This window comes from Penaeus vannamei, chromosome 13 (genome assembly GCF_042767895.1).
Source record: "Penaeus vannamei isolate JL-2024 chromosome 13, ASM4276789v1, whole genome shotgun sequence".
Lineage (NCBI taxonomy): Eukaryota > Metazoa > Arthropoda > Malacostraca > Decapoda > Penaeidae > Penaeus > Penaeus vannamei.
The window spans coordinates 29,021,937-29,039,436 of record NC_091561.1 but is presented as its reverse complement, the minus strand read 5'-3'; the positions used below and the strand labels follow the sequence as shown (position 1 = coordinate 29,039,436).

At 46.7% G+C, this 17,500-nt stretch overlaps 1 protein-coding gene across 7 annotated transcripts in view; it reads left to right on the top strand.

Annotated features, from left to right (window-relative positions):
• LOC113820869 (deoxynucleoside triphosphate triphosphohydrolase SAMHD1) overlaps window positions 1-17,500 on the top strand; it is a 69,266-nt gene that overhangs the window by 5,209 nt on the left and 46,557 nt on the right. For 5 of the 7 annotated variants that reach the window (XM_070129112.1, XM_070129107.1, XM_070129110.1 and 2 more), the window contains exons 3-9: window positions 13,939-14,036; window positions 14,169-14,243; window positions 14,832-15,009; window positions 15,239-15,397; window positions 15,552-15,632; window positions 15,913-16,088; window positions 17,113-17,175. In XM_070129112.1, coding sequence (XP_069985213.1) covers window positions 13,939-14,036; window positions 14,169-14,243; window positions 14,832-15,009; window positions 15,239-15,397; window positions 15,552-15,632; window positions 15,913-16,088; window positions 17,113-17,175 — 830 coding nt within the window. Of the gene's footprint in view, window positions 1-13,938; window positions 14,050-14,168; window positions 14,244-14,831; window positions 15,010-15,238; window positions 15,398-15,551; window positions 15,633-15,912; window positions 16,089-17,112; window positions 17,176-17,500 lie in introns of all 7 variants that reach the window. The other 2 variants (XM_070129108.1, XM_070129109.1) reach the window with 2 other exon arrangements.

The following is a 17,500-nucleotide window of genomic DNA, read 5'->3' as shown; positions in this document are numbered from 1 at the left end:
ATCTCACACCCCTTGGAATGCTATCTCACACCCCTTGGAATGCTATCTCACACCCCTTGGAATGCTATCTCACACCCCTTGGAATGCTATCTCACACCCCTTGGAATGCTATCTCACACCCCTTGGAATGCTATCTCACACCCCTTGGAATGCTATCTCACACCCCTTGGAATGCTATCTCACACCCCTTGGAATGCTATCTCACACCCCTTGGAATGCTATCTCACACCCCTTGGAATGCTATCTCACACCCCTTGGAATGCTATCTCACACCCCTTGGAATGCTTTCTCACACCCCTTGGAATGCTATCTCACACCCCTTGGAATGCTATCTCACACCCCTTGGAATGCTATCTCACACCCCTTGGAATGCTATCTCACACCCCTTGGAATGCTATCTCACACCCCTTGGAATGCTATCTCACACCCCTTGGAATGCTATCTCACACCCCTTGGAATGCTTTCTCACACCCCTTGGAATGCTATCTCACACCCCTTGGAATGCTATCTCACACCCCTTGGAATGCTATCTCACACCCCTTGGAATGCTATCTCACACCCCTTGGAATGCTATCTCACACCCCTTGGAATGCTTTCTCACACCCCTTGGAATGCTATCTCACACCCCTTGGAATGCTATCTCACACCCCTTGGAATGCTATCTCACACCCCTTGGAATGCTATCTCACACCCCTTGGAATGCTATCTCACACCCCTTGGAATGCTATCTCACACCCCTTGGAATGCTATCTCACACCCCTTGGAATGCTATCTCACACCCCTTGGAATGCTATCTCACACCCCTTGGAATGCTATCTCACACCCCTTGGAATGCTATCTCACACCCCTTGGAATGCTATCTCACACCCCTTGGAATGCTATCTCACACCCCTTGGAATGCTATCTCACACCCCTTGGAATGCTATCTCACACCCCTTGGAATGCTATCTCACACCCCTTGGAATGCTATCTCACACCCCTTGGAATGCTATCTCACACCCCTTGGAATGCTATCTCACACCCCTTGGAATGCTTTCTCACACCCCTTGGAATGCTTTCTCACACCCCTTGGAATGCTATCTCACACCCCTTGGAATGCTATCTCACACCCCTTGGAATGCTATCTCACACCCCTTGGAATGCTTTCTCACACCCCTTGGAATGCTATCTCACACCCCTTGGAATGCTATCTCACACCCCTTGGAATGCTATCTCACACCCCTTGGAATGCTATCTCACACCCCTTGGAATGCTATCTCACACCCCTTGGAATGCTATCTCACACCCCTTGGAATGCTATCTCACACCCCTTGGAATGCTATCTCACACCCCTTGGAATGCTATCTCACACCCCTTGGAATGCTATCTCACACCCCTTGGAATGCTATCTCACACCCCTTGGAATGCTATCTCACACCCCTTGGAATGCTATCTCACACCCCTTGGAATGCTATCTCACACCCCTTGGAATGCTATCTCACACCCCTTGGAATGCTATCTCACACCCCTTGGAATGCTATCTCACACCCCTTGGAATGCTATCTCACACCCCTTGGAATGCTTTCTCACACCCCTTGGAATGCTATCTCACACCCCTTGGAATGCTATCTCACACCCCTTGGAATGCTATCTCACACCCCTTGGAATGCTATCTCACACCCCTTGGAATGCTTTCTCACACCCCTTGGAATGCTATCTCACACCCCTTGGAATGCTATCTCACACCCCTTGGAATGCTTTCTCACACCCCTTGGAATGCTATCTCACACCCCTTGGAATGCTATCTCACACCCCTTGGAATGCTATCTCACACCCCTTGGAATGCTATCTCACACCCCTTGGAATGCTATCTCACACCCCTTGGAATGCTATCTCACACCCCTTGGAATGCTATCTCACACCCCTTGGAATGCTATCTCACACCCCTTGGAATGCTATCTCACACCCCTTGGAATGCTATCTCACACCCCTTGGAATGCTATCTCACACCCCTTGGAATGCTATCTCACACCCCTTGGAATGCTATCTCACACCCCTTGGAATGCTATCTCACACCCCTTGGAATGCTTTCTCACACCCCTTGGAATGCTATCTCACACCCCTTGGAATGCTATCTCACACCCCTTGGAATGCTATCTCACACCCCTTGGAATGCTATCTCACACCCCTTGGAATGCTATCTCACACCCCTTGGAATGCTATCTCACACCCCTTGGAATGCTATCTCACACCCCTTGGAATGCTATCTCACACCCCTTGGAATGCTATCTCACACCCCTTGGAATGCTATCTCACACCCCTTGGAATGCTATCTCACACCCCTTGGAATGCTATCTCACACCCCTTGGAATGCTATCTCACACCCCTTGGAATGCTATCTCACACCCCTTGGAATGCTATCTCACACCCCTTGGAATGCTATCTCACACCCCTTGGAATGCTATCTCACACCCCTTGGAATGCTATCTCACACCCCTTGGAATGCTATCTCACACCCCTTGGAATGCTATCTCACACCCCTTGGAATGCTATCTCACACCCCTTGGAATGCTATCTCACACCCCTTGGAATGCTTTCTCACACCCCTTGGAATGCTATCTCACACCCCTTGGAATGCTATCTCACACCCCTTGGAATGCTATCTCACACCCCTTGGAATGCTATCTCACACCCCTTGGAATGCTATCTCACACCCCTTGGAATGCTATCTCACACCCCTTGGAATGCTATCTCACACCCCTTGGAATGCTATCTCACACCCCTTGGAATGCTATCTCACACCCCTTGGAATGCTATCTCACACCCCTTGGAATGCTATCTCACACCCCTTGGAATGCTATCTCACACCCCTTGGAATGCTATCTCACACCCCTTGGAATGCTATCTCACACCCCTTGGAATGCTATCTCACACCCCTTGGAATGCTATCTCACACCCCTTGGAATGTTATCTCACACCCCTTGGAATGCTATCTCACACCCCTTGGAATGCTATCTCACACCCCTTGGAATGCTATCTCACACCCCTTGGAATGCTATCTCACACCCCTTGGAATGCTATCTCACACCCCTTGGAATGCTATCTCACACCCCTTGGAATGCTATCTCACACCCCTTGGAATGCTATCTCACACCCCTTGGAATGCTATCTCACACCCCTTGGAATGCTATCTCACACCCCTTGGAATGCTATCTCACACCCCTTGGAATGCTATCTCACACCCCTTGGAATGCTATCTCACACCCCTTGGAATGCTATCTCACACCCCTTGGAATGCTATCTCACACCCCTTGGAATGCTATCTCACACCCCTTGGAATGCTATCTCACACCCCTTGGAATGCTATCTCACACCCCTTGGAATGCTATCTCACACCCCTTGGAATGCTATCTCACACCCCTTGGAATGCTATCTCACACCCCTTGGAATGCTATCTCACACCCCTTGGAATGCTATCTCACACCCCTTGGAATGCTATCTCACACCCCTTGGAATGCTATCTCACACCCCTTGGAATGCTATCTCACACCCCTTGGAATGCTATCTCACACCCCTTGGAATGCTATCTCACACCCCTTGGAATGCTATCTCACACCCCTTGGAATGCTATCTCACACCCCTTGGAATGCTATCTCACACCCCTTGGAATGCTATCTCACACCCCTTGGAATGCTATCTCACACCCCTTGGAATGCTATCTCACACCCCTTGGAATGCTATCTCACACCCCTTGGAATGCTATCTCACACCCCTTGGAATGCTATCTCACACCCCTTGGAATGCTATCTCACACCCCTTGGAATGCTATCTCACACCCCTTGGAATGTTATCTCACACCCCTTGGAATGCTATCTCACACCCCTTGGAATGCTATCTCACACCCCTTGGAATGCTATCTCACACCCCTTGGAATGCTATCTCACACCCCTTGGAATGCTATCTCACACCCCTTGGAATGCTATCTCACACCCCTTGGAATGCTATCTCACACCCCTTGGAATGCTATCTCACACCCCTTGGAATGCTATCTCACACCCCTTGGAATGCTATCTCACACCCCTTGGAATGCTATCTCACACCCCTTGGAATGCTATCTCACACCCCTTGGAATGCTATCTCACACCCCTTGGAATGCTATCTCACACCCCTTGGAATGCTATCTCACACCCCTTGGAATGCTATCTCACACCCCTTGGAATGCTATCTCACACCCCTTGGAATGCTATCTCACACCCCTTGGAATGCTATCTCACACCCCTTGGAATGCTATCTCACACCCCTTGGAATGCTATCTCACACCCCTTGGAATGCTATCTCACACCCCTTGGAATGCTATCTCACACCCCTTGGAATGCTATCTCACACCCCTTGGAATGCTATCTCACACCCCTTGGAATGCTATCTCACACCCCTTGGAATGCTATCTCACACCCCTTGGAATGCTATCTCACACCCCTTGGAATGCTATCTCACACCCCTTGGAATGCTATCTCACACCCCTTGGAATGCTATCTCACACCCCTTGGAATGCTATCTCACACCCCTTGGAATGCTATCTCACACCCCTTGGAATGCTATCTCACACCCCTTGGAATGCTATCTCACACCCCTTGGAATGCTATCTCACACCCCTTGGAATGCTATCTCACACCCCTTGGAATGCTATCTCACACCCCTTGGAATGCTATCTCACACCCCTTGGAATGCTATCTCACACCCCTTGGAATGCTATCTCACACCCCTTGGAATGCTATCTCACACCCCTTGGAATGCTATCTCACACCCCTTGGAATGCTATCTCACACCCCTTGGAATGCTATCTCACACCCCTTGGAATGCTATCTCACACCCCTTGGAATGCTATCTCACACCCCTTGGAATGCTATCTCACACCCCTTGGAATGCTATCTCACACCCCTTGGAATGCTATCTCACACCCCTTGGAATGCTATCTCACACCCCTTGGAATGCTATCTCACACCCCTTGGAATGCTATCTCACACCCCTTGGAATGCTATCTCACACCCCTTGGAATGTTATCTCACACCCCTTGGAATGCTATCTCACACCCCTTGGAATGCTATCTCACACCCCTTGGAATGCTATCTCACACCCCTTGGAATGCTATCTCACACCCCTTGGAATGCTATCTCACACCCCTTGGAATGCTATCTCACACCCCTTGGAATGCTATCTCACACCCCTTGGAATGCTATCTCACACCCCTTGGAATGCTATCTCACACCCCTTGGAATGCTATCTCACACCCCTTGGAATGCTATCTCACACCCCTTGGAATGCTATCTCACACCCCTTGGAATGCTATCTCACACCCCTTGGAATGCTATCTCACACCCCTTGGAATGCTATCTCACACCCCTTGGAATGCTATCTCACACCCCTTGGAATGCTATCTCACACCCCTTGGAATGCTATCTCACACCCCTTGGAATGCTATCTCACACCCCTTGGAATGCTATCTCACACCCCTTGGAATGCTATCTCACACCCCTTGGAATGCTATCTCACACCCCTTGGAATGTTATCTCACACCCCTTGGAATGCTATCTCACACCCCTTGGAATGTTATCTCACACCCCTTGGAATGCTATCTCACACCCCTTGGAATGTTATCTCACACCCCTTGGAATGCTATCTCACACCCCTTGGAATGCTATCTCACACCCCTTGGAATGCTATCTCACACCCCTTGGAATGCTATCTCACACCCCTTGGAATGCTATCTCACACCCCTTGGAATGCTATCTCACACCCCTTGGAATGCTATCTCACACCCCTTGGAATGCTATCTCACACCCCTTGGAATGCTATCTCACACCCCTTGGAATGCTATCTCACACCCCTTGGAATGCTATCTCACACCCCTTGGAATGCTATCTCACACCCCTTGGAATGCTATCTCACACCCCTTGGAATGCTATCTCACACCCCTTGCAATGCTATCTCACACCCCTTGGAATGCTATCTCACACCCCTTGGAATGCTATCTCACACCCCTTGGAATGCTAGCTCACACCCCTTGGAATGCTATCTCACACCGCTTGGAATGCTATCTCACACCCCTTGGAATGCTATCTCACACCCCTTGGAATGCTATCTCACACCCCTTGGAATGCTATCTCACACCCCTTGGAATGCTATCTCACACCCCTTGGAATGCTATCTCACACCCCTTGGAATGCTATCTCACACCCCTTGGAATGCTATCTCACACCCCTTGGAATGCTATCTCACACCCCTTGGAATGCTATCTCACACCCCGTGGAATGCTATCTCACACCCCTTGGAATGCTATCTCACACCCCTTGGAATGCTATCTCACACCCCTTGGAATGCTATCTCACACCCCTTGGAATGCTATCTCACACCCCTTGGAATGCTATCTCACACCCCTTGGAATGCTATCTCACACCCCTTGGAATGCTATCTCACACCCCTTGGAATGCTATCTCACACCCCTTGGAATGCTATCTCACACCCCTTGGAATGCTATCTCACACCCCTTGGAATGCTATCTCACACCCCTTGGAATGCTATCTCACACCCCTTGGAATGCTATCTCACACCCCTTGGAATGCTATCTCACACCCCTTGGAATGTTATCTCACACCCCTTGGAATGCTATCTCACACCCCTTGGAATGCTATCTCACACCCCTTGGAATGCTATCTCACACCCCTTGGAATGCTATCTCACACCCCTTGGAATGCTATCTCACACCCCTTGGAATGCTATCTCACACCCCTTGGAATGCTATCTCACACCCCTTGGAATGCTATCTCACACCCCTTGGAATGCTATCTCACACCCCTTGGAATGCTATCTCACACCCCTTGGAATGCTATCTCACACCCCTTGGAATGCTATCTCACACCCCTTGGAATGCTATCTCACACCCCTTGGAATGCTATCTCACACCCCTTGGAATGCTATCTCACACCCCTTGGAATGCTATCTCACACCCCTTGGAATGCTATCTCACACCCCTTGGAATGCTATCTCACACCCCTTGGAATGCTATCTCACACCCCTTGGAATGCTATCTCACACCCCTTGGAATGCTATCTCACACCCCTTGGAATGCTATCTCACACCCCTTGGAATGCTATCTCACACCCCTTGGAATGCTATCTCACACCCCTTGGAATGCTATCTCACACCCCTTGGAATGCTATCTCACACCCCTTGGAATGCTATCTCACACCCCTTGGAATGCTATCTCACACCCCTTGGAATGCTATCTCACACCCCTTGGAATGCTATCTCACACCCCTTGGAATGCTATCTCACACCCCTTGGAATGCTATCTCACACCCCTTGGAATGCTATCTCACACCCCTTGGAATGCTATCTCACACCCCTTGGAATGCTATCTCACACCCCTTGGAATGCTATCTCACACCCCTTGGAATGCTATCTCACACCCCTTGGAATGCTATCTCACACCCCTTGGAATGCTATCTCACACCCCTTGGAATGCTATCTCACACCCCTTGGAATGCTATCTCACACCCCTTGGAATGCTATCTCACACCCCTTGGAATGCTATCTCACACCCCTTGGAATGCTATCTCACACCCCTTGGAATGCTATCTCACACCCCTTGGAATGCTATCTCACACCCCTTGGAATGCTATCTCACACCCCTTGGAATGCTATCTCACACCCCTTGGAATGCTATCTCACACCCCTTGGAATGCTATCTCACACCCCTTGGAATGCTATCTCACACCCCTTGGAATGCTATCTCACACCCCTTGGAATGCTATCTCACACCCCTTGGAATGCTATCTCACACCCCTTGTAATGCTATCTCACACCCCTTGGAATGCTATCTCACACCCCTTGGAATGCTATCTCACACCCCTTGGAATGCTATCTCACACCCCTTGGAATGCTATCTCACACCCCTTGGAATGCTATCTCACACCCCTTGGAATGCTATCTCACACCCCTTGGAATGCTATCTCACACCCCTTGGAATGCTATCTCACACCCCTTGGAATGCTATCTCACACCCCTTGGAATGCTATCTCACACCCCTTGGAATGCTATCTCACACCGCTTGGAATGCTATCTCACAGCCCTTGGAATGCTATCTCACACCCCTTGGAATGCTATCTCACACCCCTTGGAATGCTATCTCACACCCCTTGGAATGCTATCTCACACCCCTTGGAATGCTATCTCACACCCCTTGGAATGCTATCTCACACCCCTTGGAATGCTATCTCACACCCCTTGGAATGCTATCTCACACCCCTTGGAATGCTATCTCACACCCCTTGGAATGCTATCTCACACCCCTTGGAATGCTATCTCACACCCCTTGGAATGCTATCTCACACCCCTTGGAATGCTATCTCACACCCCTTGGAATGCTATCTCACACCCCTTGGAATGCTATCTCACACCCCTTGGAATGCTATCTCACACCCCTTGGAATGCTATCTCACACCCCTTGGAATGCTATCTCACACCCCTTGGAATGCTATCTCACACCCCTTGGAATGCTATCTCACACCCCTTGGAATGCTATCTCGCACCCCTTGGAATGCTATCTCACACCCCTTGGAATGCTATCTCACACCCCTTGGAATGCTATCTCACACCCCTTGGAATGCTATCTCACACCCCTTGGAATGCTATCTCACACCCCTTGGAATGCTATCTCACACCCCTTGGAATGCTATCTCACACCCCTTGGAATGCTATCTCACACCCCTTGGAATGCTATCTCACACCCCTTGGAATGCTATCTCACACCCCTTGGAATGCTATCTCACACCCCTTGGAATGCTATCTCACACCCCTTGGAATGCTATCTCACACCCCTTGGAATGCTATCTCACACCCCTTGGAATGCTATCTCACACCCCTTGGAATGCTATCTCACACCCCTTGGAATGCTATCTCACACCCCTTGGAATGCTATCTCACACCCCTTGGAATGCTATCTCACACCCCTTGGAATGCTATCTCACACCCCTTGGAATGCTATCTCACACCCCTTGGAATGCTATCTCACACCCCTTGGAATGCTATCTCACACCCCTTGGAATGCTATCTCACACCCCTTGGAATGCTATCTCACACCCCTTGGAATGCTATCTCACACCCCTTGGAATGCTATCTCACACCCCTTGGAATGCTATCTCACACCCCTTGGAATGCTATCTCACACCCCTTGGAATGCTATCTCACACCCCTTGGAATGCTATCTCACACCCCTTGGAATGCTATCTCACACCCCTTGGAATGCTATCTCACACCCCTTGGAATGCTATCTCACACCCCTTGGAATGCTATCTCACACCCCTTGGAATGCTATCTCACACCCCTTGGAATGCTATCTCACACCCCTTGGAATGCTATCTCACACCCCTTGGAATGCTATCTCACACCCCTTGGAATGCTATCTCACACCCCTTGGAATGCTATCTCACACCCCTTGGAATGCTATCTCACACCCCTTGGAATGCTATCTCACACCCCTTGGAATGCTATCTCACACCCCTTGGAATGCTATCTCACACCCCTTGGAATGCTATCTCACACCCCTTGGAATGCTATCTCACACCCCTTGGAATGCTATCTCACACCCCTTGGAATGCTATCTCACACCCCTTGGAATGCTATCTCACACCCCTTGGAATGCTATCTCACACCCCTTGGAATGCTATCTCACACCCCTTGGAATGCTATCTCACACCCCTTGGAATGCTATCTCACACCCCTTGGAATGCTATCTCACACCGCTTGGAATGCTATCTCACACCCCTTGGAATGCTATCTCACACCCCTTGGAATGCTATCTCACACCCCTTGGAATGCTATCTCACACCCCTTGGAATGCTATCTCACACCCCTTGGAATGCTATCTCACACCCCTTGGAATGCTATCTCACACCCCTTGGAATGCTATCTCACACCCCTTGGAATGCTATCTCACACCCCTTGGAATGCTATCTCACACCCCTTGGAATGCTATCTCACACCCCTTGGAATGCTATCTCACACCCCTTGGAATGCTATCTCACACCCCTTGGAATGCTATCTCACACCCCTTGGAATGCTATCTCACACCCCTTGGAATGCTATCTCACACCCCTTGGAATGCTATCTCACACCCCTTGGAATGCTATCTCACACCCCTTGGAATGCTATCTCACACCCCTTGGAATGCTATCTCACACCCCTTGGAATGCTATCTCACACCCCTTGGAATGTTATCTCACACCCCTTGGAATGCTATCTCACACCCCTTGGAATGCTATCTCACACCCCTTGGAATGCTATCTCACACCCCTTGGAATGCTATCTCACACCCCTTGGAATGCTATCTCACACCCCTTGGAATGCTATCTCACACCCCTTGGAATGCTATCTCACACCCCTTGGAATGCTATCTCACACCCCTTGGAATGCTATCTCACACCCCTTGGAATGCTATCTCACACCCCTTGGAATGCTATCTCACACCCCTTGGAATGCTATCTCACACCCCTTGGAATGCTATCTCACACCCCTTGGAATGCTATCTCACACCCCTTGGAATGCTATCTCACACCCCTTGGAATGCTATCTCACACCCCTTGGAATGCTATCTCACACCCCTTGGAATGCTATCTCACACCCCTTGGAATGCTATCTCACACCCCTTGGAATGCTATCTCACACCCCTTGGAATGCTATCTCACACCCCTTGGAATGCTATCTCACACCCCTTGGAATGCTATCTCACACCCCTTGGAATGCTATCTCACACCCCTTGGAATGCTATCTCACACCCCTTGGAATGTTATCTCACACCCCTTGGAATGCTATCTCACACCCCTTGGAATGCTATCTCACACCCCTTGGAATGCTATCTCACACCCCTTGGAATGCTATCTCACACCCCTTGGAATGCTATCTCACACCCCTTGGAATGCTATCTCACACCCCTTGGAATGCTATCTCACACCCCTTGGAATGCTATCTCACACCCCTTGGAATGCTATCTCACACCCCTTGGAATGCTATCTCACACCCCTTGGAATGCTATCTCACACCCCTTGGAATGCTATCTCACACCCCTTGGAATGCTATCTCACACCCCTTGGAATGCTATCTCACACCCCTTGGAATGCTATCTCACACCCCTTGGAATGCTATCTCACACCCCTTGGAATGCTATCTCACACCCCTTGGAATGCTATCTCACACCCCTTGGAATGCTATCTCACACCCCTTGGAATGCTATCTCACACCCCTTGGAATGCTATCTCACACCCCTTGGAATGCTATCTCACACCCCTTGGAATGCTATCTCACACCCCTTGGAATGCTATCTCACACCCCTTGGAATGCTATCTCACACCCCTTGGAATGCTTTCTCACACCCCTTGGAATGCTATCTCACACCCCTTGGAATGCTATCTCACACCCCTTGGAATGCTATCTCACACCCCTTGGAATGCTATCTCACACCCCTTGGAATGCTATCTCACACCCCTTGGAATGCTATCTCACACCCCTTGGAATGCTATCTCACACCCCTTGGAATGCTATCTCACACCCCTTGGAATGCTATCTCACACCCCTTGGAATGCTATCTCACACCCCTTGGAATGCTATCTCACACCCCTTGGAATGCTATCTCACACCCCTTGGAATGCTATCTCACACCCCTTGGAATGCTATCTCACACCCCTTGGAATGCTATCTCACACCCCTTGGAATGCTATCTCACACCCCTTGGAATGCTTTCTCACACCCCTTGGAATGCTATCTCACACCCCTTGGAATGCTATCTCACACCCCTTGGAATGCTATCTCACACCCCTTGGAATGCTATCTCACACCCCTTGGAATGCTATCTCACACCCCTTGGAATGCTATCTCACACCCCTTGGAATGCTATCTCACACCCCTTGGAATGCTATCTCACACCCCTTGGAATGCTATCTCACACCCCTTGGAATGCTATCTCACACCCCTTGGAATGCTATCTCACACCCCTTGGAATGCTATCTCACACCCCTTGGAATGCTATCTCACACCCCTTGGAATGCTATCTCACACCCCTTGGAATGCTATCTCACACCCCTTGGAATGCTATCTCACACCCCTTGGAATGCTATCTCACACCCCTTGGAATGCTATCTCACACCCCTTGGAATGCTATCTCACACCCCTTGGAATGCTTTCTCACACCCCTTGGAATGCTATCTCGCACCCCTGGTTGGGAAACCCTGATGTAGAGGATATCTGGGTTACCGTACAAAGCAATGTGCTTCCGCCATTCATTGAAGGCGCAGCCTATATGCATCCTTATTATTGCTCCGAATCTTTTGATAATCTTGAAAAAGGTTTTAGAGAAATGTTACTGAAAAAGAAGTCTTTTCATCGTGGATTCTGTATAAGGTGATTTAAACAAGCCAAATTTAAAGTAAATTAGGAAAATAGGGAAAACAAATTTAAGCAAATGTACAACACTAGCCAACTTTGACCTCAAGTCACTATGCAAACAAATGATAACCAAAGAATAAACTTGGACATTTTCCACACAAATGATGTAAACAATCAAGTAAATGTCCTCACGGAGGTGATTAATGACAGCATAAATGCCTCGTTCCCTTTGTTACGAAAATGTTAGACGTCCTGCTTCATGACAGATACAAATAACACTCATAAGGCTCTCAAAATTATACATTTGAGATGGCCTTTCAGACAGATTATAGACAAAAGAAGAGACATGTTAAATCATTGATACAAGAGGCCAAAACCTATTATTTCTGAAATAAATTAATTGTTAAATACACAGACATTAATCACGTGACAAGAAAAAAAATCACATTCATTCAGGTTTCAGAATTAGCAAGAAATACTTTAATTTCTTTGCTAAAATTGGAAATCTGGATCATGAATAAACAAGTTTCCACATCTTACCAAAATACTGGGAGAACCCCCCCCCCCAAAAAAAAAGGAAACAAATCCTTCCAATAAAACACCTGCGTGAAACTAATGCTGTGGTATCAGAAGACATTGCTTTCGCGTTATCAGACAGTCTGCTGCAATGGCATATTATCTTACTTTATCATTAATACATTTATAGTCACTGGTGACTTCCCATCGCTTTGGGAACATGGCACTATAATAATAGTTTTCAAAAACAAATAAACTTGCTTGCAGTCTATCCAAGATTTTAGATAGTGTCAAGATAAACTAATATATAGCAACATCGATACATATTGGTTCAGAGTTTATTTAACTAATAGAATCCAATCAGTGAAAATTCGTAAGTATATCAAGAAATCAGATTGTATATTTCGGTGTTCCACAAGGATCCATATTAGGTCCAGTCCTGTTCCCAATCTTCGCAAGTGATCTATCAACCGTTGCCCAAATTGCCTCCATAGTGATAAAAGAGACCCAAGAGACATTGATACAGGTATAAGGATACGTTGACATAAATTACAACAAAATGAAATCCATATAAAACACACTGTAACTTCATAATCAGTCGCCAAAACATTGCCAAAATCCCTGTAAACAATACCATAAAATCTGAAGACTGCTACTCAAGACCGAGTACTACTGAGAAAAATCTAGGAGTACCCATTTAAGACCCATGTCGACAGCATATATGGAAAAGTAATGGGCACTTTAATCTACCAAAGCCACAATAAATAAAACTCAATTATACGAACATTAACTCTTCGTATCATTAGCTATTGCTGAATCGCATGGGGCTCAACAAATGAAAGTCAAATTCAGAAAAAATACAAATAAAGATGTAAAACTTTACTGTGAGAGTAGCACTTGGTAACATAAATAAGTATAACCACTTTATCTCACTCACAAATTAAGTTGCCTATTAGTACAATACAAATACAAAAGGAAGAAGTGTGATAGTGCAAATGTGTCTTTCAGAGTGGGAGTAAGATAATCAAGGATGCTATTCATGGGCACATTGAGATTCCTGCCCTCTGTGTCCGAATCATGGACACGCCGCAGTTCCAGAGACTCAGGTAACGTTACAGGGTATGGAAGCCAAATGAGTTCACTGTTTACTTTTGAAATCTATGTAATTCTAATTGATTACATATTAATCATTAGTTATTAATCAGGAAATATAACTCAAAATTACTTGATAATTTCAGGTTTCTGAAGCAGCTTGGCACGGCCTCCTTCGTGTATCCTGCGGCGTCTCACAACCGTTTCGAACACTGCTTAGGGTAAGTTCGAACACCGTCTTGTGAACCGGTTTCATTAGTTACTGAACCATTGAAATAATGAGAAAGCCCACATGTCACGTCAAGTGCAGCAGTTACACGTACGATGTTTTAGATAATGAAAACAATAATAATTAAAAAATACTTGAATATCATGTATCACGAGAGCATGAAAATAAATCATAGCTTGCGAAGCAAAGTCAGAGTTGGAGCAAAAACTATGGACGTATTGATACAATCGTATGTATCTTTTATAAATTAAAATTTCAATTCAATTTGAAGAGGGAAATGCGCGACATAAATATTGTATATGATATTATTGCTTTCTGTCAAAAAAGTCTATCACGTATATTGCTACCGAGTGGCTAAATTTTGTTTACACAAGACAGAAGCGGATTTCAAAGAAACTTACGGGAAAACACTGACACTGAATATCATCATGTAAATTTACAGTATCTGCCAAAAAAATTGGTCATTCGAGTATATATAGCGAAAGATATGCGACACACAGCAGCCTAAAAAGATTAAGGTGAATCGAGCTTTGAATAGGACGATCCTGTCATTTGATATCATAAAGTAAATTTTGTGCAGGACATGTTATCTGGCGGGGAAGATGGTGGAAGCCCTTCGCAGCCGACAGGCGGATCTCGGGATAACTGAGAAGGACGTTTTGTGCGTCCAGATCGCGGGCCTCTGCCACGACCTCGGCCACGGCGCCTTCAGTCACGTCTTCGAAACGTTCATGAAGGAATCCAAGAAAAGCTTCAAAGTTGGTTTCATGTTCATGGAGGAATCCAAGAAAAGCTTCGATGGTTGCAGAGTTTATGAGAAGTCATTTATTCCCTATAAAAGATAAATATGTAAAAAAAAAAAAAAATATATATATATATATATATATATATATATATATATATATATATATATATATATATATATATATATATATAGTGTTCCCTCTTCCCTGTAAGTAAGCTGTATAATTATGTCTTTTTTTTAAGCATGAAAAGATGTCCTGTCGGATGTTCGACGATATCATGAAGAATTTTGGAGCAGAAGGGCTAGATGAGGAAGACGTTCAGTTTATCAAGGATCTCATCCTTGGAAAAAAGCCTTCACAGGAGAACGGGAGACCAGCAGAAAAAGCTTTCCTTTTTGAGGTAGGCCGCGCTTTATGTTTGTTGATATTATCATCATTGCTATGATTTTCTCAGCCAGTCAACTTTAGGAAGAAAGAAATCGATGGCGTGCACCAACTTTATTGCAATAACCGCAGTTGTCAGCAGCTTAACTAGCACTAACTCTCGCCGTCAGATTGTGAACAACAAGAGGACGGGCGTCGACGTGGACAAGTGGGACTACATCCTCAGGGACTGCCACGGCCTCGGTCTCAACGTGAGTGGCGGTGGCGGGCGGCGACCGGCAAAGGGCCTCGCTACCAGGCGCAGTGCTCAGTGTCAACTATTCTGAGCGAGTTGTTCTTAACAATTTTCTTATATTGTTGAGAAAATGAAATGAAAGATTGGAATAAGCACAATTACAAATGTAACTTTTCCAACTCTTGAGCAAAGGGATAGAAGGGGTCTGAGCGTACTCGAGCTAGGACCAGGGTGAAACAAGGTCGCAGGGAAAGGTCCGAGAGGAAAGTCGGGTCACGACCGTCCTTTGCCCTCAGGTGACCTTCGAGTACGAGCGGCTGATTCACTTCTCTAAGGTTGCCAAAGTCGAGGACGAGTGGCAGATCGTCTTCAAGGAGGCAGAGGCCGAGAACCTGTACGAGATGAACCACGCCAGGATGCTGCTGCACAAGAAGGCCTACCAGCATCGCGTTGTCAAGATCATCGACCGAATGTGAGCTGAACATCTCGTGTTTCCTTGACTGACTGGAGAGACGTAGATGTCTTGTGGATGTTATATAGTCAATAGCGAGATTTGAAGTTGTAAGCTCTCTTTAGTCTTTTAGGGAAGAGAAGTTTAATTGATTTAGCACAACTTTTTTGTTTGTCTTTCCAGTTTGTGACTGGTAGGTCGCATGAATATAGTCTAAATGCTAAATCTCGCCATATATATTTTCCCTATTTCTGGTGTTGGTGAACCATTTCCGGTCTTCGTTGGCAACCACTCCTAACAGATTCGGCTCGAGGGTCCGGGGGTCAGTGTTTATGCAGGGCGTTTCGCAGTCGGCTACTTTGGCATTACTTCTTGATATCTATTTGCATTATTTTTCACGGAATCACTTTCAGGCCGCCTTGTTTATGAACCAGCGCTAGAGGATTGGCCATATATATATATATATATATATATATATATATATATATATATATATATATATATATATATATATATGTATCTTCGCACGCGGGAAATATCTTTATTTAACCATTATTTAACCAATCGGTCATAACAATTAAGTTTGTCGAAAATTTCGATATTTGCTTGAGTTTTGAGCAGAGGTCAGTCGACGGAGGAGAGGCACTGGTTTGGGGTCGAAAGCCTGTGTAGGTCACCGCCAATCGCTCGTTTACACCTGCATTGACGCGCAATTGATAAAGCCAACGACTTCCTTTGACATTATGGTCGTAGTGGAACTTGGAACTTGCTTGTGGATGTTACCTATTAATGGAAATATATATATTTTTAGCCGATATATTTTTTGTCAAACTTTTTCGTTACATACATCGTCGCATTATCTTTTGCCATAATATGATTTAATTTTGTTGGTGATCCATGATATCAACTGGATCCCAAACCGATTTATAAAATTGGTTATATTTAGCATGTGGATCAATGTTGCCCACGTTGATAATGATGAAGACAACAATTAGAATAACCAAACATGGGGATATGACAATGATAGTATAAGCTTCATTTTCAGGTTGGTGGACGCTCTTCTGAAGGCTGACGAGTTTGTGAGATACACGGGTGAAAATGGAAGAAGGTTTGTGCTCTTACGGTTGTTGGAAATTACGAGGGAATGAGACGCACGCAAGTGGTTTGATATTCATATACAAGGCATCTCTCTCTTTCTCTCTCTGACTCTTTCCCTCTTTCCCTCTCTCCCTCTCCCACTCCCTCTCTTTCTCTTTGCATTCTCTCTCCCTCTCTTTCTCTCTGCATCTCTCTCCCTCTCTCTCTTCCTTTCTCTCTCCCCCCCCCTCCCTCGCCCACCCCCTTTCTCTCTCTCTTCTCTCTCTCTCTCTCTCTCCCTTTTTCTCCCCCCCCCCCACTCTCTCTCTTTTTCTCCCACCACCCATTCTCTCTCT